General features: G+C 42.8%; 1 protein-coding gene across 1 annotated transcript in view; it reads left to right on the top strand.

Annotated features, from left to right (window-relative positions):
• The window catches only part of LOC147108923 (death-inducer obliterator 1-like), a 176,724-nt gene that overhangs the window by 133,281 nt on the left and 19,543 nt on the right, over window positions 1-23,900 (top strand). The window contains 1 exon segment of the mRNA XM_086005877.1: window positions 5,795-5,905. Coding sequence (XP_085862003.1) covers window positions 5,795-5,905 — 111 coding nt within the window.

Below are 23,900 nucleotides of genomic sequence, written 5' to 3'. Positions count from 1 at the left end.
ACTGAGAATGCTTTCCATATGTATGTGCTCCACTTAAATGGAAGTGTGCAGAGTGCCATCAGGGAGCCCTGTAAATAAAATTATATGAAAAAAATAACAAACATACACAGGAATAGTGTACAGTTAGTACATGACATTCATTGTCCTTCACCCTGATGTGAAAGTTTTCTTTAATATTATAATGAGCTTTGTGATATTTGTTGCAATATTTGTGGGAAATACACTGATTGGACTATTATTAGTTATTTTAGTCCAGTGTTGCATTCAGTTCTGGGCATCGCACCTCAAAAAGGACATATTGGCCTTGGAGGGGGTGCAACGTAGATTCCCAGAATAATACCAGGGCTAAAAGGCTTAAATTATGAGGACAGGTAGCATAAACGTGAGGTGTATTCCCTTGAGTTTAGAAGTTTGAAGGGTGATCTAACTAAGGTGTTTAAAATGATAAAAGGATTCGATAGAGTAGATAAAGAGAAACTATTTTCTCTGGGGGAGAGAATCCAGAACAAGGGGGCACAATCTTAAAATTAGAGCTAGGCCGTTTAGAAGTGAAATCAGGAAATGCTTACTTCACTAAAAAGGGCAGCGGAAATGGGGCATCCTCTTCCCCCAAAAGCATACAGAGACTGGGTTCCATTGAAATTTCCAAGACCGATCAGCAGATTTTTGTTGAGTATGGGTCTCAAGGATTATGGATCAAAGGCAGGTAAATGGAGTTGAGGTACAAATCAGCTGTGACTAAATTGAATGGTGCAACAGGCTCTAGGGGTTGAATTGCCTACTTCTGCTCCCATGTTCCTCTATATTAGAATACTCTTAGATATTAGAGATCGTTAATGCAATATTTTAGATAAAATTGAGAAAAATTCTAATTTTGTCCTGACTTCTGTTCCACGTGGTACTGGATTATCCCATGTAAGTGTAAATATTTGTATTATATATCATTTTTTAATTTAACCAATAGAGTAATAGTGAAGGAAGTACTAGGAGATAGAAGCTCTGATTACAATTTTTCAATCCTACTTAGATGTGCAAATTTTGCTAGAGACTAGCAGGCTGCCAATGTAACAATTCTGTTCAAGAACAGAGTGTAGAATAATATGAGTAACTATAGAATTGTTAGTCTAACGGCAGCTGGGAGCAGATTTTTGGAAACGATAATTTGAGATCAAATTAGTGAGCATTTAGAGATGCATGGGATAATCAAGGACAGCCAGCAATGATTAAAGGCACTCGTGTGGCAATTTTTATAAATTTTGGTAAAGTGACTGGATCTAGTGTATAGTTAAAGGGAATACACTCAATGTAGCCTAAATTGATATTTTGAAGGTGTTTAATGAGATGTTATACAGCAAAACTTGGTACAAAAAATCAGGCGTGCAGTATTCGAGAAAATGTAGCAGCATGAATAGAAATTTTGAGAGAGTTGCTACCAAACAGATGGTTACAGAATTTTATTGAGACACCAGGATTCTACTGAACAAAATTATGAGACCTTGAATCATTGAATGGGCAGAAGTAAGAGGCATTATACAGCCCTAAAGTGAGAAGACATGACCACCTCTGAGCTAGTGCAAGCCATAATGCAACTGGTGATTGACACATGCTACACCTTCTTTTGAGCTGATGGAAACACTAGCAAGCTGATCTTTTGAATATCCAGGAAGCGCTGACTTCGGATGGTGGTTAAAATGGGAAAAACCCAAGAGGTTAGACAAAAAAACTTAAATAACCATGGGCTACATTGCTCTCTGCCAGCCAGCTGACAATACATGTGTAGCATGCCCAGGGATTCAATAAAAAGCCCTTGTTGCTATTATTTTGGCTTATTGGTTATATTATATTCCGTTAAGTGATTTTCCTTGACTTCAGAAGGCAGTAGAGTAAGCACTTCACTGGACTGTGGATTGGGCTATGAACATCAAACAGATTTATTAATCTAAAGAAGTATGAATTAATAGAAGTAATAATGCACTGTAGATTTTAGAATAGTTACCACCTTACCTTTCCTGGAGTTGATGCAAAATAATAAAGTATCATTTGCTTTGCTAAACTGCAATGTGAATATTAATCTTGTGCAGTAGTTCTTTGACCCCCTAGCTCTGGATGCCCCCACAAGTGGAAACATCTTGTCTACCCTATCAAACCCCTTCATAATTTTAAAGACTTCTATTAGGTCACCCATCAACCTACTTTTTCCAGGGAAAAGCACCCCAGCCTATTCAGTCTTTCCTAATAAGTTATAACCCCTCAGTTCTGGTATCATCCTTGTAAATCTTATTTGCATCTTCTCCAGTGCCTCGATATCCTTTTTTTAATATGGAGACCAGACTCTGCACAGTACTCCCAGTCGGGAAAAGCCTTGTAGGGCTTGTGACAAACCTGTTGAAGAGGTGCGGTCCCTTTTCAAAGTCCAGGTGTCTGCCCTCAGGCTGTCTGTAATGGGATGTGGGTGTCAGAGAGATCGGTGGGTTTCTGTATCTGTCTTCGTAATTAGCAATTGTAAAATATGCCTCCCCTTAAAACTGACAAGTCTGGCTCTTTGTAGAGTTCCTGCTTATATTCATATGTACTACATCTGCACATACATAGTGCACTAGCTCAGTATATTCTGGGCAGATTCTACATAATAAAGATAACTCCTGGATAAGGAAATAGATAATCTGATGAGTTCTACATCTGTTGAAGATGTTGGATTGAGAGGAGTTGTGTTAACCAGTCGACACTGCAGAATCTACATAAATAACGCTAACGCCCATTTTATTTTTCATAGATTAATTTTGGTTAGACTTGTGTAGGTGGCAAACTGAGATACACGGTTATTCATAACTTTGCAGTGATGGCATTGTGTTGCAGTCCCGGCTGGTAATTCTATGGCTGTGTGGAAACCCACTGATCGCCAGGCATAGCCTTGCTGATTACTTGCACTGGATCATTAAAAATGCTAGTCTCGGCCAATCGAGCATGATCAAATAATTTAACCCTTTTAGCCCCGGTATCATTTCAGATTCACCAGATTAAATTGAGGGCAGGTTGCATAGACTAGGCTTGTATTCCTGTGAATATAGGAGGTTAAGGGGTGATCTAATTGAGGTGTTTTAAGATGATTAAAGGTTTTGATTGGGTAGATAGAGAGAAACTATTTCCTCTGGTGGGGGGAGTCCAGAGCAAGGGGGCATAACCTTAAAATTAGAGCCAGGCTGTTCAGGGGTGATGTCAGGAAGCACTTCACACAAAGGGTAGTGGAAATCTGGAACTCTTTCACCCCCCCCCCCCCCCCCACCCCAAAAAAAGCTGTTGAGACTGGGGGCAATTGAAAATTTCAAAACTGAGGTTGATAGGTTTTTGTTGGGCAAGGGTATCAAAGGTCACGGAACCAAAATAGATCCTACGTGTTGCACATGGGGAATCGAGACCAAGTGCAGTCTTCAGATGAAGCTGGTTTAGAGGACAGGATAATTTGACTACAGTTGTAATTCACTCCTCATTTTAAAGCCATGCATTGTATGCATATTTTTATGATACTTCAATTTTATATTCTTTATAGTTGAATTGCAAAACTTACAGCAGTTTGGGAAGCAGAGAAGTATAGTTGGTTGGCGCATTGGAGTCTCTGCAGTACAGGCTAAGGGGCTGGGTGAAGTAAAACTGAGTGCCACCACACTGCCCACCACCGGTGGAAGCGTGTATTTACAACATGACGAGTTTACAGAGGCAGCCACCATTACAAATGTGGACATTAATTTATATTTGGAAAACTTGATGCATGGGAAGTAAGGTTTTGTAGATGATAGCACAGATGTACGGTTTAATATATAGATATAATAAATGCATTCTTATTGGGGGAAAGCTACTGGAAAAGAGGAACATGATCCACATTTTCAAAATAATGAAGGAAATTAATGGTGTGATAGGTTTTATGCAAAACCAGAATGAGAGAAGCAAAGACCATGACAAATAGCTGAAGAAGCCACACGCTAAGCTTAAATAACAAAATTAACTTTACATCTAGTTGGAGAATAGACTGCCACCTGGTGCAGGAGATACTGACCAAAGCATTTAAATGGAAAGCAGATAAGTTCCTGATTAATCGGGGAGTGGTGGGAGAAAGTTGGAAGCGATCTGATCAAATTGGACCCGGAATGTGACTGTGCAAGGCATCGCAACCCTGCTCTAGGTCCAGACTACCTGTGAAACATAGAAACATAGAAGATAGGAGCAGGAGTAGGCCATTCGGCCCCTCGAGCCCGCTCCGCCATTCAATGCGATCATGGCTGATCATCCAAATTCAGTACCCTGTCCCTGCTTTCTCCCCATACCCCTTGATCCCTCTAGCCTTAAGAAATATACCCAACTCCTTCTTGAATATATTTAATGTATTGGCCTCTACTGCCTTCTGTGGTAGAGAATTCCACAGGTTCACCACTCTCTGGGTGAAGAAATCCCTCCTCATTTCTGTCCTAAATGGCCTACCCCTTATCCTTAGACTGTGACCCCTGGTTCTGGACTCCGCGACCATCGGGAACATTCTTCCTGCATCTAGTCTGTCCAGTCCTGTCAGAATTTTATAAGTTTCAATGAGATCCCCTCATTCTTCTAAACTCCAGCGAGTACAAGCCCAATCGACCCAATCTCTCCTCATACGTCATTCCTGCCATCCCAAGTATCAGCCTGGTGAATCTTCGCTGAACTCCTTCCATGACAAGAACATCCTTCCTCAGATAAGGCGACCAAAACTGCACACTATACTGAAGATGTGGTCTCACCAAGGCCCTGTACAACTGCAGCCAGACATCCTTGTTTCTGTACTCAAACCCTCTCTCTACGAAGGCCAACATGCCATTTGCCTTCTTAACCACCTGCTGCACCTGCATGCTTACCTTCAGCGACTGATGCACAAGGACACCCAGGTCTCGTTGCACTTCCCCTTCTCCCAATCTAATGCCATTCAGATAATAATCTGCCTTCCTGTTTTTGCCACCAAAGTGGATAACCTCGCATTTATCCACGTTATATTGCATCTGCCATGCTTTTGCCCAATCACCCAACCTGTCCAAATCATCCTGGAGTTTCTCGGCATCCTCCTCACAGCACACACGCCCACCCAGCTTTGTGTCGTCTGCAGATTTGGAGATATTACATCTGGTTTCCTCGCCTAGATCATTAATATATATTGTGAATAGCTGGGGTCCAAGGACCGATCCCTGCGGTATCCCACTAGTCACTGCCTGCCACTCGGAAAACGACCCGTTTATTCCAACTCTTTGCTTTCTGTCTGCCAACCAGTTCTCTATCCAAGTCAATACCTTGCCCCCAATCCCATGTGCCTTAACTTTACATGCTAATCTCTTATGCGGGACCTTATCGAAAGCCTTCTGAAAGTCCAAATACACCACATCCACTGGTTGAGCAGCACCTCAAGAGATGGGCTAATAGGGTGAAGTGGGAAGTGTATGAGAGGGAAGGGTTCTAAAATCTTCAGTACGCCCCTGCTTGATGTGATATATACGTAGTGTAGATGTCAGCAGATGCCTGCTCACTTTGACACAGCTGTACAAAAATGGTGAACTAACTGCATCAGAGATGAATGGGTGACAATTGAACAACATCAGAATTAGAATTTTTTAATAGGCAGTGGTGATACAAAACCATATTTCCATTTTAGTTTAAATTAAATAAAAAATGAACATCATTAGCTTGATAAGTTAATATTCCAAAGTGTTAATCCTGGTATCGAGCCGAGGCCGTAGACAGTGTTGTGTGAGGCGTAACCCAGTTTGATGTTGTTTCATAGGCACAGGAACAAAGTGAGAGATTGCAGCGGGAAACCAAAGGACCAGCCTCGCGGGCAGCCAACAAACACGAAGTAGATATGGAGGAGGCACCGCCCATGTCGGACGCTGATGTACGTATAAAACTTGAAATGAACCCTAGAAAGTCGTCACTGCGTACAGTGAAGCACACACTGCTACTCCTCGAAGGATGCTTTGCATACTTCATTATTCCTAATCAGTGGCACCCGTACACAGGGTGAAGCTGCTCTTTTGGTATTTACAGATGTTTTGTGACCGTTCAAAGCTTGCTTCCAAACTAACACATTGTTGCAGCTGTCACCAGCTGTTTACAAGTTGCATGTTTTCTGTCCTGCATTTCATAATTTCAGCATGTCTTTTTTATATTCCCTCCTCTCGTTTGCAAGTGCGAGTGTATTCTATTTCTTTGTCATTGTATAATGCTGATGTGACCAGCACAGTCGTTCACTATTCACTAGGGTTAGCCACTTTTTAAGGAATGTTCTACCTCTGAAAGAATATCTTCAAATTCCTGTTCTTGTGCCCCAGAACACCAGTGGAGGTTTCAGGTTGGATCCATCACCACCTTGCCTGTGACCTTTGAACCTCTCTTTCAGTGGAGCAGTGCTCTTGAGCCCTGGTGTGTGTCTCTTGTTTGGGACTGAAAGCTGTACACAGACCCACAACCCTTACATTTGGCATGGCACCAAACCCTAATCCCGTCCTTGGTCACATGCTGTGGCCCTGCTCTCCATTGCTGCCTTAGACATGGCAGCTCTGAGGAAAAACATCCATTAAAAAAAAAATGTCCACCAGAGCCGACTGTAGGAGCTTGTATCCCTTCCTGTGGATCTTCCACTTCCCCTTTCCTCCCCCCCTCCCCCCAACACACAAACCACCGGTTTGTTCTATTTTGTTCAGATATCTATCTATCTATCTCTTGTGCCTTGTGTTCAGTGTTTGTCACCAGATCTCTGCTGTGCCAGTACAGACTTTGGCTATCAACTGCTGTGTGTCTGAGTGGGGTACCCACTTTGTATGCTAAAGTGTCAACTCATTTTTTAATGGTTAAATCTGTAACATTGAGGCCTAAGGGCCCAGCCTTGGGTACGACAACATGGGAGGAGGGCAGAATTTGGCCCAGCCTCAAGCAGAAGTGGGAATTCGGGGCTAAGCTTTGAATAGCAGCGACACTGAAGCCTTCGAATATAGTCCCAGCTACAAGTAATGGAGGGAGGGAACTGATGAACAACCAATATGCTTCTGTGTAAAATCTAAATTCGGCAGTGGGAGAGAATGATTGGGCCCCGGGTAATGCAGGGACTTGGGCCCGACACCACCTCTGTTTCGGGTGCTGGGTTGAGGTTACAGGTTGGTGCTGAAGGGTGGTGGTTGGCCAGGATCTGGCTCAAACATGACTACTACCATTGCTAGGCACCAATCACATAGTTAGCAATGACCAGAAAGTGGACAGACAGCCACAGGTTTTTTCATATATAAGGTTTTAAAGTATGATCATGCAAAAGCATGTCAGGCTACCACGAGAGCTGTACTCAACCTTGAGTTATGTCTATGAATTTATATCTAAATTCTTAGCAGTTCCGCATAATATCTTGGTAATAATTTCAGAGTGAGCACTGCCATTATCACTCATTTAAGGGAACAGAATAATCACTCACCAGTTGAAGGTTCACTGATTTGATGAACGATGAATGACCGACTCTCTCTGAAACTTGCTCTACAACAACAACTTGCATTTATATAGCGCCATTTAATGTAGTAAAATGGCTCGAGCCATTTTACCAGTGTAATCAGACAGATAATGACACCGAGCCAAAGATGGAGACATTAGACAGATGACCAAAGAGGACGGTTTTAAGCAGCGTCTTAAGGGAGGAGAGAGAGGTAAAGAGGCTTGCAGAGAGAATTCCAGAGCTTGGGGCCTAGTCTGGTTTCTGATGGCCATTTCATGTACACCCAGCCCCTCCCAGGGAGGTTAATCCCTCGGTCTGTCTATGTCTTTAGCTTGTTCTCCCTTATCCGTTTGTGCTCTCTGCCCTCTCTTTCTCTCTCTCTCTCTCTCCCTCCTTGTTTCTCTCTTTCCCTCTTCCCTGCTCATTTGCTGTAATCTTTGCCAGTGAGTTTGTGCGTGATTTACACAGAAGCGGTTTAGTGGTTTATCAGTTGCCAAATTGTAACTTTTTTTTACAATTACTGGTCTATTTACATAGAAAATTCTTCATGGAAAGTCATCATCAATCAAAAATTGCTTAAAATCTTTAATTCATAAAAAATTAATTCATAATTGATGTCCTGCATATTACATAGTGGGGCACATATAATAAAAGTTATCTTCCAATGTGTATTCAAATTTTAGTTTAAAAAAACCATTCTGCCAGTGTGTCTCTCACCTGGATTCTTACCGAAGCAATTCATGTGCTTTGCCTTATGCATCAAATCACAGTTCTTGTGCTTTTTCAGAAGTTGGGTCAGTAAAAATTTGGGCCTTGAAAATAAAATTTTCCGCCATAACGTTCTGTCTAATTCATCAACACTGTTTGTATTGGAACCATTGCTGGCTAGTATTGAGGCACAAGTGAGAGGGGGCATAAAAAAGAAAGGGCCAGACACCAAATCACTTTCGGTAGAATTGATAGATAGTAACAGAGGTAAACCATTATTGGGGGTATCACAGAATCACAGAAACCCCACAGTGCAGATAGAGGCCATTTCGGCCCATCGAGCCTGCACCGACACATATCCCACCCGATCCCCGTAACCCCTACATCTCCCCAGGCCAAGGTGAAAGCCCTGGAACTGTGGGATGAGATAAGGAAGGTGGCTAGCAAGGGACCAGCTATCATAGTTGGAGATTTCAACTTACCAGGAATTGATCGGGACGGTAGAAACATAGAAGATAGGAGCAGGAGTAGGCCATTCGGCCCCTCGAGCCTGCTCCGCCATTCAATGCGATCATGGCTGATCATCCAAATTCAGTACCCGGTCCCTGCTTTCTCCCCATACCCCTTGATCTCTTTAGCCTTAAGAAATATATCCAACTCCTTCTTGAATATATTTAATGAACTGGCCTCCACCGCCTTCTGTGGTAGAGAGTTCCACAGGTTCACCACTCTCTGGGTGAAGAAATTCCTCCGCATTTCTGTCCTAAATGGCCTACCCTTTATCCTTAGACTGTGTCCCCTGGTTCTGGACTCCCCGACCATCGGGAACATCCTGCCTGCATCTAGTCTGTCCAGTCCTGTCAGAATTTTATAAGTTTCAATGAGATCACCTCTCATTCTTCTAAACTCCAGCGAGTACAAGCCCAATCGACCCAATCTCTCCTCATACGTCATTCCTGCCATCCCAGGTATCAGCCTGGTGAATCTTCGCTGAATTCCTTCCATGGCAAGAACATCCTTCCTCAGATAAGGCGACCAAAACTGCACACAATACTCCAGATGTGGTCTCACCAAGGCCCTGTACAACTGCAGCAAGACATCCTTGATCCTGTACTCAAACCCTCTCGCTACGAAGGCCAACATACCATTTGCCTTCTTAACCGCCTGCTGCACCTGCATGCTTACCATCAGCGACTGGTGCACAAGGACACCCAGGTCTCGTTGCACTTCCCCTTCTCCCAATCTATTGCCATTTAGATAATCTGCCTTCCTGTTTTTGCCACCAAAGTGGACAACCTCACATTTATCCACGTTATATTGCATCTGCCATGTTTCTGCCCAATCACCCAACATGTCCAAATCATCCTGGAGTTTCTCGACATCCTCCTCACTGCACACACGCCCACCCAGCTTTGTGTCGTCTGCAAATTTGGAGATATTACATCTAGTTCCCTACCACCTTTTTTGAATAGTGGGATAACATTAGCTACCCTCCAATCCATGGATACTGTTCCAGATTCCATCGAATGTTGGACGATGATCAGCAATGCATCTGCTATTTCTAGGGCCACTTCCTCAAGTACCCTAGGATGTAGATTATCAGGCCCTGGGGATTTATCGGCCTTCAATCCCATCAATATCCCCAACGCCATTTCCCTACAAATACTGATTTCTTTCAGTTCCTCCCTTTCATCAGACCCTATGTTCCCCGGCATCTCTGGGAGGTTATTTGTGTCCTCCTTTGTGAAGACAGAACCAAAATATGTATTTAGTTGCTACCATTTCTTTGTTCCCCATTATAAATTCCCCTGATTCTGACTGCAAGGGACCTACACTTGATTTCACTAATCTTTTTCTCTTCACATATCTATAAAAGCTTTTACAGTCAGTTTTTATGTTCCCTGAAAGCTTACACTCATATTCTATTTTCCCCTTCTTAATTAATCCCTTTGTCCTCCTTTGTTGAATCCTAAATTGCTCCCAATCCTCAGGATTATTGCTTTTTCTGGCCAATTTATATGTCCTCTCCTTGGATCTTATGCTATCCCTAATTTCCCTTGTTAGCCACGGTTGAGTCACCTTTTTTGTTTTATTTTTATGCCAAACTGGGATGAACAAATTCTGTAGTTCATCCATGCGGTCTTTGAATGTTTGCCATTGCCTATCCACCGGCAACCCTTTGAGTGACATTCCCCAATCCATCCTACCCAACTCGTGCCTCAGACCATCGTAGTTTCCTTTTATTTAAATTTAGGACCCTAGTCTCTGAGTCAACTACTTCATTCTCCATCTTAAATGAAGAATTCGATCATATTATGATCGCTCCGACCCAAGGGGCCTCGTACAACAAGATTGCTAATTAATCCTTTCTCGTTACATAATACCCAGTCTAAGATGGCCTGATCTCTGGTTGGTTCCTCGACATATTGGTCCAGGAAACCATCCCGTAAACACTCCAGGAATTCCTCCTCCACAGTATTGTTACTAATTTGGTTAGCCCAATCTATATGTAGATTAAAGTCACCCATGATGACTGCTGTGCCCTTATTGCACGCTTCTTTAATTTCGCTTTTAATGCCATCCCCAACCTCCGCCTTAGTGTTTGGAGGTCTGTATACCACTCCCACTAACGTTTTTTTCCCTTGGTATTCCTCAATTCTACCCATACAGATTCCACATCATCAGAGCTAATATCCTTCATTACAATTGTGTTAATCCCTTCTTTAACCAGTAATGCTACCCCACCTCCCTTTCCTTTTTGCCTATCTTTCCTGAATATCGAATACCCCTGGATGTTGAGTTCCCAGCCTTGGCCATCCTTGAGTCACGTTTCCGTAATCCCAACGAAATCATATTCGTTTACCTCTATTTGCGCAGCCAATTCATCCACCTTATTACGAATGCTCCTTGCATTAAGACACAAAGCCTTCAGGCTTATTTTTTTAATGCTCTTAGATCTATTAGAATTATTATTTACTGTGGCCATGTTTGGTTTAAACCATTGATTTCTCTGACGGCCACTTTTGTTTTTTCTCCTTCCTTTCTTTTGCTTTTATCCTTGTTTCCCTTTCCTCTGTCCCCCTGCTCAGGTTCCCAACCCCCTGCCATCTTAGTTTAAACCCTCCCCCAGAGCACTAGCAAACAATAATACTAGTAAGGCGGGGACGGAATTTCTAGATTTAATAGAAGACTGGTTTATGACTCAGTTGAACATTACAAGGATTAGAGGTGTTATAAAACCCCGAAACAAAATGACCAAATTTTAAGACGACCAAGTTTGTGCTTAGAAGACTCAGAGTGGACCTGGCAGGTTTGAATATGGCTCTGGGTGTGGAGGAACTATGGAGTTCCTTCAAGGAGGTAATTCTGAATGCAGTGGATCAATGTGTACTCTGCAGAGCAAAGGTACCAAGGTTAAACGCGTTCCTGCATGGATGAACCGGACTACTAAGCAACTCCTGAAGAAAAAAAGTCATTTAAGGCCATGAAGGAAAGAGGCACAGAATTGAGACTGAGTCAATACCCAAAGGCGTCAGAGTGGTGAAGACAAATTTTGAATTAAATATGACTAGAGAAGTGAAGGATAGTTTTTTTGAGGTATGTTGAGAGATCAAGAAGCATGCAGTGGGGCCCCTGAATGTTGGATTGGACATGACAACTGATGCTATACAGGCTACAAAAGTCCAAAGAAAAGTTTTTTGCCTTGGTTTTTACTAAGCAGGAGACAGGTAACTTATTTGATCTGGAAAGGGAACCAGAGGGTGTTGCATAGGTAAGTTGTGACACTATTCACATTACTGCCAACACGGTTGCCAAACATCTGTGCAAATTTAGGGTGATCAAACTCCGGGCCTGGGAAAATGCATTCAAGTATCCTTAAGGTTCTAAGTGAGGAAATTGCAGAAACTCTGGCACAAATCTTCCAGAAATCACTGAATACTGGAGAGGTGCCTGGGGACTGGAGAAAGGCAGGAAACTATAGACCAGTGTGTTTGTCATCCATTGCAAGTTAAGGTATGGAAACTCTTATTAAAGATAAGATCATGGAGCATCGGAATACAAATAAAATCATAAAAGTTAGCCAATACAGGTTGATGAAGGGGAGGTGATGCCGATCTAATTTACTGGTTTCCGTTGAGGGCGTTACAAAGGAGCTTGATGGGCTGTGCGGCAGTGGATGTGGTTACGTGGATTTCAGTAAGGCATTTGATACAGTTCCTCCGGAAAGGCTGGTGCTGCAAATAAAGAAAGCAGGAATCAGTGGGAATACTTTATGATTGATATGTAATTGGTTTGTTAGAACTCAGTGTAGTGGTACAGGGATTGTCATCATCATACTACTAGAACCATGGGTGAGGACAGGGTGGATTCAGCACCGCTGGCTTTCATTTGAAAAGTTTTCTGACTCAGCTGTCTGGTTTCGCACATGAGACTGAGTGTGGGTTGCCACCTCCAGGAGAAAAGGGGGTAAGTAGAAAAAAACTGGAGAAGGAAATAAGTTCCATTTGAAGGGATGAGATTAATGTAGCTAAACACAAAGTTGTACATATGGTTTCAGCAGCCCTCTCCAGGGTGGGATAATGCTGACTGGAATAGTGCTGTGATTCTGTCACCAGTGAAATGCAGGTAGTAACTGTTCTAATAGAGCACTGTTTTTCTATCTATTCCTTTTTGGAGGGTAAGGAACCTTGGAACAGGAGGAGGCCATTCAGCCCCTCAAGCCTGTTCCACCATTCAATTAGATCCTGGCTGATCTGTGTCGATTCCATTGACCTGCCTTGATTCCGTAACCCTTAATACCTTTGCCTAACAAAAATCTGTCATTTTCAGTTGACCCGCAGCCTCAACAGCTTTTTGGGGAGATTTCCAAATTTCCGCTGCCCTTTGTGTGAAGAAGTGCTTCCTGACATCGCCCCTGAACGGCCTGGCTCTAATTTTAAGGTTAAGCCCCCTTGTTCTGGACTCTCCCCACCAGAGGAAATAGTTTCTCTCTCTCTCTCTCTCTCAACCCTATCAACTCCATTAATCATCTTAAACACCTCAATTAGGTCACCCCTTAACCTTCTATACTCGCGGGAATACAATCATTCAATGTCCTCATAATTTAACGCTTTTAGCCTCGATCATTCCGGTGAATCCAAGTACAATGAACAGAAACTTTAGATTTCTTCCTAGTTTTTGTCTTCCACAAAAGTCGACCGACCATCATTCGCTAAGGAAAAACTCAGGAATTTTACCATTTAAAGTTTTCCAGCACAGCAGCCTTGTGAATGTTGCAATCTCTCTCCCCCTCCTCCCCCCACCCCCCCCCCCCCCCCCGCAACCCTAATCCCATGTACACTGTACATTGGGCACATTACATTTCAGACCCCCTCTCAACACACTGCTTATGCTCACCAGAAAAGGCAGCCGCAAGAAGGAGCAAGTGCACTCTATCTCTCTGACAGGTAGGAAAACAACACACTCACTGCCAGAGGCTTAATCTCATGCTAAACTATGAATTGTTTATCATGAGAGATATATAACCAGAATAAGTTATATCAGCAGAATAAAATACTACTCGCTCAGATACTCTTAACTTTTCTGAGACCAAAATAACAAGGTACACACCTTGGTGGTTCTGGAGCAATGTTCCCGTTAAGACGCAGCTGTCTGTTGGTCTCGCACAGGCCGCTTGCTGGTTTTACAATAGGAGAAACCACGCATGCACAGGAATTTTGAACAGCCCACGCAGCCCATTAAAGGGGCCGTGCACCCAAATAAAATTTAAAGGAAACCTTGCTCTGGAGTCCTGCTCCTGCACTGACTTGGAATACAGTTGATCTGAGTGAATTGACGAATAGCAACTATTGCAAGACTTTTATGCCAGAAGCAGCCTTTCACATCACAGGTGCTAATTTTGAGCTCTCCATGGCTTTCCTGGATGGCAGCATGTTTTACAATAACAGCTAGGCCTCGTCTCTTATAGTGGCAAAATGTATACATTGAAGAACTAATTAAACAAGTTTTTTCCTGATGATATAAACTGGGGTAATCCATACCGTTGAAGCTATACATCGTTTGTTTGTCGTTGCGCGTCTAACCAACATGTAGGGAATTGCAGGAAAATTGTGAAGTACTCCAGACAAGGTCCGTATGTTTTATTTTAAAAAATGATTCACACTCTGGGTGTGAGCAACACGGGCACTTATTGTTCATCCCTAGCTGCTCCAAGAAGGTATTGGTGAACAGCTGAAGTCCGTGTGGTGAAGGTGCTCCCACACTGCCGTTAGGTAGGGAGTTCCAGGAGTTTTGACTTAACGATGCAGGAACTCTGAGGTTTTTTCTTGTAGGTGGTGGAGCTCACGGGTTTGAGAGATGCTACTGAAGAAGCCTTGGCGAGTTGCTGCAGTGCAACCTGTAGACAGTACACACTGCAGCCGCAGTATGGTGGTGGTGGTGGGAGTGGATGTTTAGGCTAATGCACCCACGCTCACTTCCAGAAAGAAGTTAACAGAAATGAATTTAAATTTGTCACCAAGATGTAATGCTTGCAGGGCTGCATATTTGCTTTGTCTACAGGCTTGCAAGTTAAAATCCCTAGTCTCTGTAACTTAAATGAAAGGATATAACACGGAAATTTAATAGTTGTCCACTTTTCAACCAAAGTGGCAGGAAAGGAAATGGGAACAGCACAGGTGTATAAATATGTACAAATTTGCAAGCACTCCCATCAGAGAAGTGGAGAAAGAGGGAGAGTTTGGTATGGGGAGGGCATAGAATACTGTAGGTAGGTAATGACTCCCTAACCAGTTTATCCTCCATACATAAGACTTCCACACCAAAAATATCCTCATAAGCAGAGATCTCTAAGCAATGCCCCACATGGAAGTGATAACTGCTCCATGTAACATTGTGACAGAATTACAGACTTGTGCCTTAAAAATAATTAATTTGTTTATGACTTATGTAGCCAACATTTCATCATTGGCGCATGTTGGTTAAGGTCCCAATAGATGATGCTTAGTTGTCTGAACAGGAAGTTATCGGTTGATCCTGGGAAATCACTGGGCACGTTGGGGAATTACACACACGCTTTCACCCCTACTGAATTCGCAAGAGATGAAAAAGTAAAGTTCCAATTCCAGTGGATTTTTCCCCAGCTCATTGTCACTGTATCCTCACAATCTTTCCAAATGAGGTTTGCCTGTGGTGACCATCGGCTCAGAGTGTCGCAGCACTCCTCTTTCTAAAGTGGGCAGAGAACACCGCTGATCATAGTTGACAACAGAAATGGAGTTGGGCTATTGATATTAAATACCATTCATTGTTTGATTTTATATATCATTCCCCCAGTCAGAGTAATTCCCTTGTGCTCTCTTAACAATTCAAAACAAACGTCAATAAATAGAATCTAAATGTAACTTGAGCAAAACATGTAAGACCTTGAGAGAAATGCACTTTCGAGGATTTCTCGAGCTACATTGTAACCCTTTATGGTAGAAGGAAAATGGATACACCATTGGATTAAATGCTTAACCAGACATTTAAACCACCATATGAGAAAGACATTCGCCAGTATAAGGCGGAATTCAAAGGTAACTTTACGTCTCAATTTTGCTCTCAATTCTTGTAACCCATGAACCATGGCACAATTTAAGGTGGGAAATACTGCTCCCGCAAGTGTTGTATTCAACCCTTGCCCCTTTCCACACACATCATCATTGTGCCCAAGCTACGTCGCCGAGGATCAGAAAATGGATGCAGAGGTGACCAGGCCGAGTTGTTCCTCTGCTGTTACCTTTCTCACTGAGGTCTGCAACCGTGGGTGGAAAGAATATCGCTATTCTAAGAGTCATTTGCCCAGTGTTCCTTCTCCTTCAACTAATGTGGACTGCCTCACCCTGGAAAACGGCTACTGATCTGCATGTTGACGTATGTGTAGTCAGATACCACCTAGACATTAATTGCATGCTCAAGCTATACTGGCCTCTGGGAATCCACCTGATTTCAGGCAGTTCTGTAGTGTTGGGAGGAATATGGGACAGGGAGACCTACTGTCAAATCCTCAGCCCACAAAATGTGCCTTGGAGCCTTTTTGGCTGCCACTTGCCAGTCTCGCTACATGTAAATGACAGCTGGGGCCTTGGCTTGATGCCGTGGCTGATTTCACCCCCCCCCCACTGCCCCATCCTGCCTCAAAAAGCATGCCTCATTGGAAGAGGCTAGAGTCATTGCAGATGTGACGGGACACAAGCGACCTGGAGCAAGCTGCAGGTAAGTTTTTTAAAGTATATTTTAAGCATATTTTAAGATTTTCTTTTTTAAGCATATTAATTTTTTAAGTACTTATTTCAAGTTTCTTTAAGTATTTAAAAAGTTTCTTTAAGTTTAATTTTGTGAACTGGGCTTCGGGAGCCATTGGTGTGCCTCTTGTGCCTTCCTCTGCTATAAAAAGGACCACTGCAGAGATGCCACGCTGAACAGGATCATGGGTAGCTTCTGACCTCTACCTGCTGATATCCATCTCTTCCTGCCTGCTGATCCAATTATGGGTATTTCACCATGACTCCTTGGCAATCCTTCAGAAGGCTATGTCTCCTTCACAAAGTAGTAACTTGAGTTATGTCGGCTAGGATGCAAGCCCACTACCAAATTAGTGCTGCCATCACAGTCCCGTTTGGCAAAAACCACAATTCAGCTTCTTGCTGGCATGTTGCTGTCTTCCACAACTACCAAGCACGCATTTGGAGATCATTCTTTTACTCCTCCACACAGGTAATCTCCCACCTTGCCCCAAATTTTTAAGCACGCATTCCATCACTGAAAACAAATGCAATAAACTACAGCTATTGTGCCTCCCCTTGGTGCCTCCTATTGTGTGCACTTTAAATCCTAGCCACTTACTTCTGCAGTGGCAGATGGTTGAGTGGCTGGCTGATTTGCAGCAAAAGTCCTGGCGATTGAGCTGGAACAATCTTGTTTTTGGTTGTGGGCTGTTTTTCCCCCTTAAAGTAGAGTGAAGGAATGCTGCATACCATCATGCAGGATGCAACCCAGTTTTCTGAAAGGGGTAATGGATGCTGGCAATGAAATACCCATCATCTGAGTCTTTCACTGCTTCCTTATGTGTCCAGCTGTGAGTAAATAAACACTTGTAGAGAAAGAAGGGATTGTGAAGGTTATTGTGGGTATCCCCTGTATATAGGTGGTGCGTTGCAGATGTATTCAACACAGTAAGGGCAATGTCGCTGCAATTTGGAAACATGCCTATTTCAGTGCATTGTTGCAAGATAGGACGACCACCCGTTAACCTTGGCTGCCCTGATGTCAGTGAATTTCCTTTGGTATTGAATAGCCAAGTGGTGGTTGCTGGAAATGGCACTCACTCCCAAGGTAACATTTTTTACTCTAGGCCATAAAGCTGTTGCTTCTTTGCTGCATTACAGACAATAGCGCCTAAACTGGAGTCTTTAAATTTCTAGGCTCAATGCCTTGAAGAATCAGTACCCGCAGACATTTCACTAAGCCACGCTGTGGCTGCCTTGACCCTTGCAGCAATGCTGGATTCCCAAGGCGGGCAAACTGCTTACACAGGACCCTATTAGCATTGGGTGTCCACGATGAATCTGTAATGGAGATCTTCGGAGGGAACTTGAGCTGGTTCTCAATAGAGTTATATTAATGGGTGCAAATGCAGTTTCAGTGCTACATCGACGGCTAATCCACTACTTTTTTGCATGGAGGCCGTGGGGTTGATACGAAGGGCCCTGATGCCTCTGACTAACACATGCAACATTCTGCACTCAAGGGAACTCTGCCATTCGGTGAAAGTTGTACATTTTCTCCAGCTGATGCCTCCTTTCCACAGCATAAGTGACGAAGGTGTTGCCCCATGTAAACATAGCTGCTGTTACTTCCCTCTCAATCCAACATCTTCAACGGATGTAGAACTCATCAGTTCAGCGAAGATTCACCAGGCTGATACCTGAGATGGCTGGAATGACGTATGAGGAGAGATTGGGTCGATTGGGCTTGTACTCGCTGGAGTTTAGAAGAATGAGAAGGGATCTCATTGAAACTTATAAAATTCTGGCAGGACTGGACAGACTAGATGCAGGGAGGATGTTCCCGATGGTCAGGGAATCCAGAACCAGGGGTCACAGTCTAAGGATAAGGGGTAGGCCTTTTCGAACAGAAATGAGGAATTTCTTCACCCAGAGAGTGGTGAACCTGTGGAATTCTCTACCACAGAAGGCAGTAGAGGCCAATTCATTAAATATATTCAAGAAGGAGTTGGATATATTTCTTAAGGCTAAAGGGATCAAGGGGTATGGGGAGAAAGCAGGTACCGGGTACTGAACTTGGATGATCAGCCATGATCTCATTGAACGGCGGAGCGGACTCGGGCCGAGTGGCCTACTCCTCCTATCTTCTATGTGTGCACTGCAGACTGCCTGGTGTGCCAGATATCTCCTGGCATGACATGGAATGGTAAGGTGGCATGAAAGCTTCATGACATGGTAACCTTCACTACTACAGGAAGAGCCATTCTTGATCTAGATGGCTGCAGATCATTGGACAGCACCTGGCGCAACTCTGGGGTAGCCTGTCTTGTGAACATGGGGAACTGTTCACATGTTCAGCTGCCGCGCCTAGGCTAGTGCCAGATATGAACAAAATACCTCCGAGATCAATGCTGCTGCATTTGTTGTTCGCTCATGACCTCTTTTAATTATGCAATATGTTTGGAAACCCCCATAGAATACCTATCCACCTTTTTAAGAAGTTACATCAAAGCAAACAAACCAAAAAGTAATCAAGTATTTGTAGAGTTAAAAAGACAAAAGTGTAAAAAATAATGGAAGCCTGCCCAGGAACACCAAATCGTGCATGGATAAAAATGCAGGAGGAAATAAATAACAACTTGCCTTCTGCTTTTAAGACCACCTGGAGCCGGTAACATCACAAAGACCCTTATGCTCCTAGCTTTAAGGGAGTAGCTCAAATTATAGGTAGGCCATCACCCAAACTTGTAAAATGAGGCCAAGATTGTTTAAAGGGCCATTTAAACACAGAGACTCTTGCATGCTAAGGGTCTACCTGAACTAAATGTAGAGGACTGGGGGGTAATTAAATCAAGTGTGGCAGTATAGATTTGCTGGTCTTTTAATCCTGCAACGGAATCTGGGAGCCCGCATGACCTGCTCTGCCGAATACAGCACACGGCGTGCATCCTGGATATATCATGACTACAGTATCATCTTGTATATTATTATAGGGCTAGAAAACAGTTCAAAGGCATTTTTGTTTCCCCAAAAGTAACTACAGAGAGCAGAGAAGAACCATTATCCTTTCAAAGGTTTAACAGTATCTAATAGCCATGGGTCAAAGGTTGCAAGGGGCTCAATGTAGATAACATAATGCGTATTCCATATATGTACACACAGTCGGACAGCCTTTCTCAGCAATTAACAGCAGAAATGAATATTCATTTACAATACTGGCAAGCTATAAATTCCTAACATAATTTCCATGTACTTCAGATTATTATGATCTGAAACAGAACTGGACCAGCACCCCTAGAGGCTTTAAGTTCATATCGCATCATTGTGAAATGGAATTCCATAAATCTGGTCATTTATTTGAGCTACCACGAGAAAAAATGAAATGACAACAATGGCTGCTGGATTGTCTTTAAAAACCCAACTGTCCTCTAATGTTCTTCAGGCAGGGGAATCTGCCACTTCTACCTAGCCTGGTTTACACATAACTCCATGGTTGACTCTCTATTGACCTTGAGTATTGTGTGCAGTTTTGGTCGCCTTACCTGAGGAAGAACATTCTTGCCATGGAAGGAGTGCAGCGAAGATTCACCAGGCTGATACCTGGGATGGCAGGAATGACTTATGAGGAGAGATTGTGTCGATTGGGCTTATACTCACTGGAGTTTAGAAGATTGAGAGGGGATCTCATCGAAACCTATAAAATTCTGTCAGGCCTGGACAGACTAGATGCAGGAGGATGTTTCTGATGGCCGGGGAGTCCAGAACCAGGGGGCATAGTTTAAGGATAAGGGGTAAGCCATTTAGGACTGAAATGAGGAGGAATTTCTTCACCCAGAGGGTGGTGAACCTGTGGAATTCTCTGCCACAGAGGGCGGTGGAGGCCAGTTCATTAAATATATTCAAGAAAGAGTTGGATATATTTCTTAAGTCTAAAGGGATATGGGGAGAAGGCAGGGACAGGGTACTGAACTTGGCTGATCAGCCATGATCTCATTGAATGGCGGAGCAGGCTCAAAGGGCCGAATGGCCTACTCCTGTTCCTATCTTCTGTTTCTATGTTAATGCCTTCCAAAGTGGCCTAGCGAGCCACTCAGTTGTACAGACAATCGCTACTCGAGGAAAGACCACTACCACCATCAACACCACCTCGGGGCAAATGGGGATGGGTAATCAATCTGGCCTTGCTCACATTGATCCAGACAAAAAAAAAAATTCAATCTACACTGATTGAGAAGTATTGCAAGTTAAACCAATGAGTTAAGGATTCACACCCGATATTAAAATCCTTTTTGAAGCAGATTCCAGTTACTTATCATTGTCTCTTTGAATGTTTAATAAAATCCTGATGCAGCTAGCAGATGTGAGGACAACTCTACAAGTATTCCTGAGCACAAAGTTGATGAATATCTCATTGTGGATGTGTCTTGGCAGCTTGCCACACTCCACAATGTCAAATTGAACTATAATTGAACCAACTGTTAATCAAGAACATGAACAACGCCTAAAATAAGATTAGAGCAGACTGTTTTCTAACTAGATTTTAAAAGAATCAAATTAATTTTTTTTTCCTGAGTTGAGGAAACATCTTTTTAATTGTAATTACACTTTGGACCAACCCCCCCCCCCCCCCCCCCCCCCAAAATGGGTTCTGATAGCCATCGTATTTAGTAGCATCTTTCAACATAACTGGGACTGTGTAGAGAAGAAGCCATTATCACTTGAATAGACACTATTTTGAGGTAGTCATGTACAGTAAGGACTCTAAAGAATATAATTAAATAAACTACCTACAGTAGCTGCAGTTCTACAGTGTACTGCCAGACACAATAAAAGGCTGATGTTTAGCAACTATGAATGCTAATTTACACTGTTCATACCTCTACAAAGGTATTTGTATACAAGGGTTCTTTCTGTGTACTTTGTGACTACTATGAAAACAATTTAATGATTTCAAACAAAGATATGGCTGCTTCAAGGTACAAGGGTATCCTTGTACACGAATCACTGAAAGTTAACATGCAAGTACAGCAAGCAATTAGGAAAGCAAATGGTATTTTGGCCTTTATTGCAATAGGATTTGAGTATAAGAGTAAAGATGTCTTACTGCAATTATATAGGGTCCTGGTGAGACAACATCTGGAGTATTATGTACAGTTTTGGTCTTACCTAAGGAAAGATATATGTGCCATAGAGGGAGTGCAACAAAGGTTCACCAGACTGGTTCCTGGAATGGGGGGATTGTCCTATGAGGAGAGATTCAGTAGACTAGGCCTATATTCTCTAGAGTTTAGAAGAATGAGAGGTGATCTCATTGAAACATACAAAATTCTTACAGGGCTTGACAGGGTAGATGCAGGGAGGATGTTTCCCCTGGCTGGGATGTGTAGAACCAGGGGTCACAGTCTCAGGATAAGGGGTCGGCCATTTAGGACTGAGATGATAAATTTCTTCACTTGGAGGGTGGTGAATCTTTGGAATTCTCTACCCCAGAGGGCTGTGGAGGCTCAGTCGTTGAGCATATTCAAGATCGATAGATTTTTGAATATTAAGGGAATCGAGGGATGTGGAGATGAGGTAGAAGATCAGCCATGATCTTATTGAATAGCAGAGCAGGCTCGAAGGGCCAAATGGTCTACTCCTGCTCCTATTTCTTATGTTCAGAAACTAAAGCTTTGAAGGAATTTAAATACAAAATGGAACAGTAGCACACCATGATTACTGGGCACTGGCCCACTTAATTCTAAACAACAATTAGCCAGTGAAGTAAAAGGTTTGAATGATTGATTTTGGAAGATGTTTGTTAATACCAAAAGTTCACTGTGACATCACCAGAAGTATTTTGTAGAGGACTGCGATCAGGTTGGGCCTTCATATTTGATATAAATTCCATCAGAACAAATCTGTTCCATCATCACAGTATGAACCCTCCAAAGGGAGCGTTGACCAAGCATGCTAAGTACTGTATATGCCATTTGATCATCTGGGTTTGATGTACATTTCTAAACCCTTTCCCATACTGTTTCTTTTATATTATGCACAAACTTTTTCAGTGGCATTGATCCTGCCTGTTGCAGTTATAAGATATTTGTTGTGTTCAAACTATTCCATGGTATTCTGTACTGAACTTGCCTTTGGGTCTTCCCCAAAGTTATATCTAATCCTCTTTACCATTGTTTTAACCTACTTTTACAGCTTCCATTCTTCAAATCTTTTCTCTCCGCTGCTTCCAGTCATTGTTCGAGTTTTCTCTATGATCGACCTTATGTTGCCATAAAATGGATCAGTGGATAGAGTAAATTACCGATAACTTTTGGTTTTTGTTCTTGTGGTGGGAGCGAATGATGCTAACTCTTGTATCAAGCTGCTTATTGTATTTAACATTATTTGGAAATGTGTTAAACTCGCTCGTGCCCCGGTGGGTAAATATAACTTAAGGTTTGTCATTTGAGTCATACGACCGAGGAAGGTTTCAAGTTCAATCTATGGCCTATGCTGATTGGCTGCTCTCAGCCAGAGCTGCAGGGGTATTACAGTTTGGTTCCGTTCCCGTTAGTTAGGGATGGGGGGAAATGAGCCAGGGATTTTGCTGGAGTTAATCAACATTGAAAAAATGTTAAAAGTGACATTTATGATCAAAAAACAGTGAGCCAGAGACCCATTTAAGCATATGGAATTACAATGACAGCAACTTGGTGATGTGCGACTGTGGTGATGAGCTGCAAACAATGGACCATCTGCTCCGCTGCTAACCTACTGAGTCCTGCACTCCTACTGACCTCGCTAAATACAATGATCATACCAAAGCGTGTGTAACCTGGCAGCAAGAAAGAATGTGAAGCTACAATCCGACTTACAGAGTTACGTTTAATGTTTAAATTTGAGATTCATCAGAATGGGGAGACTTCAGAATAAAATGAATTCCACTCCAGATGGGTGAGATTTGGCAGACCTGGTTCCTACGCCTTTGTATTTTCCGTTGAACTTTGGTGAAAAGTATATATGTGTTGATGTCAGGTGATGACAGAATTGGGAGATTCCCCTGCAGTGAAATAGCTTGTCTCCACTTATTGCCTGGTCTCTCACGTGAACAGCCATTTCAATGAGAAACTGGAAGGCTCTTGGTGTTTGTGGAACTCCATCCCAGTTTTAGTCACAGCCTTCAGAAGAGAAAATTGGGGGAGATGTCTAGCTACGAGAAGTTGACTCTTAAGCTTACAGACCTCTTTCTCTACTTGAGATTTCTTCCAGATTATTATAATTGGGGTTGAACACAAGGCAGAATTCAACTCATTAAAAAAAAGAAATTCACAAATAAATGCCTCGGCTCAATATAGTTCCCACTGAAATCTGTGGTCCAAAGAATTGTTTTCTTTAATTATTCTTTGGGATGTGGGGGTTGCTGGCAAAGCCGGCATTTATTGCCCATCCCTAGAGTTTAC

The sequence above is a fragment of the Somniosus microcephalus genome, chromosome 13 (genome assembly GCF_052327205.1).
Source record: "Somniosus microcephalus isolate GS21.2 chromosome 13, FLI_Smic_1.0, whole genome shotgun sequence".
Classification (NCBI taxonomy): Eukaryota; Metazoa; Chordata; class Chondrichthyes; order Squaliformes; family Somniosidae; genus Somniosus; species Somniosus microcephalus.
Note: the sequence above shows the minus strand (reverse complement) of the source record. Positions and strands in the feature narration are given on the sequence as shown.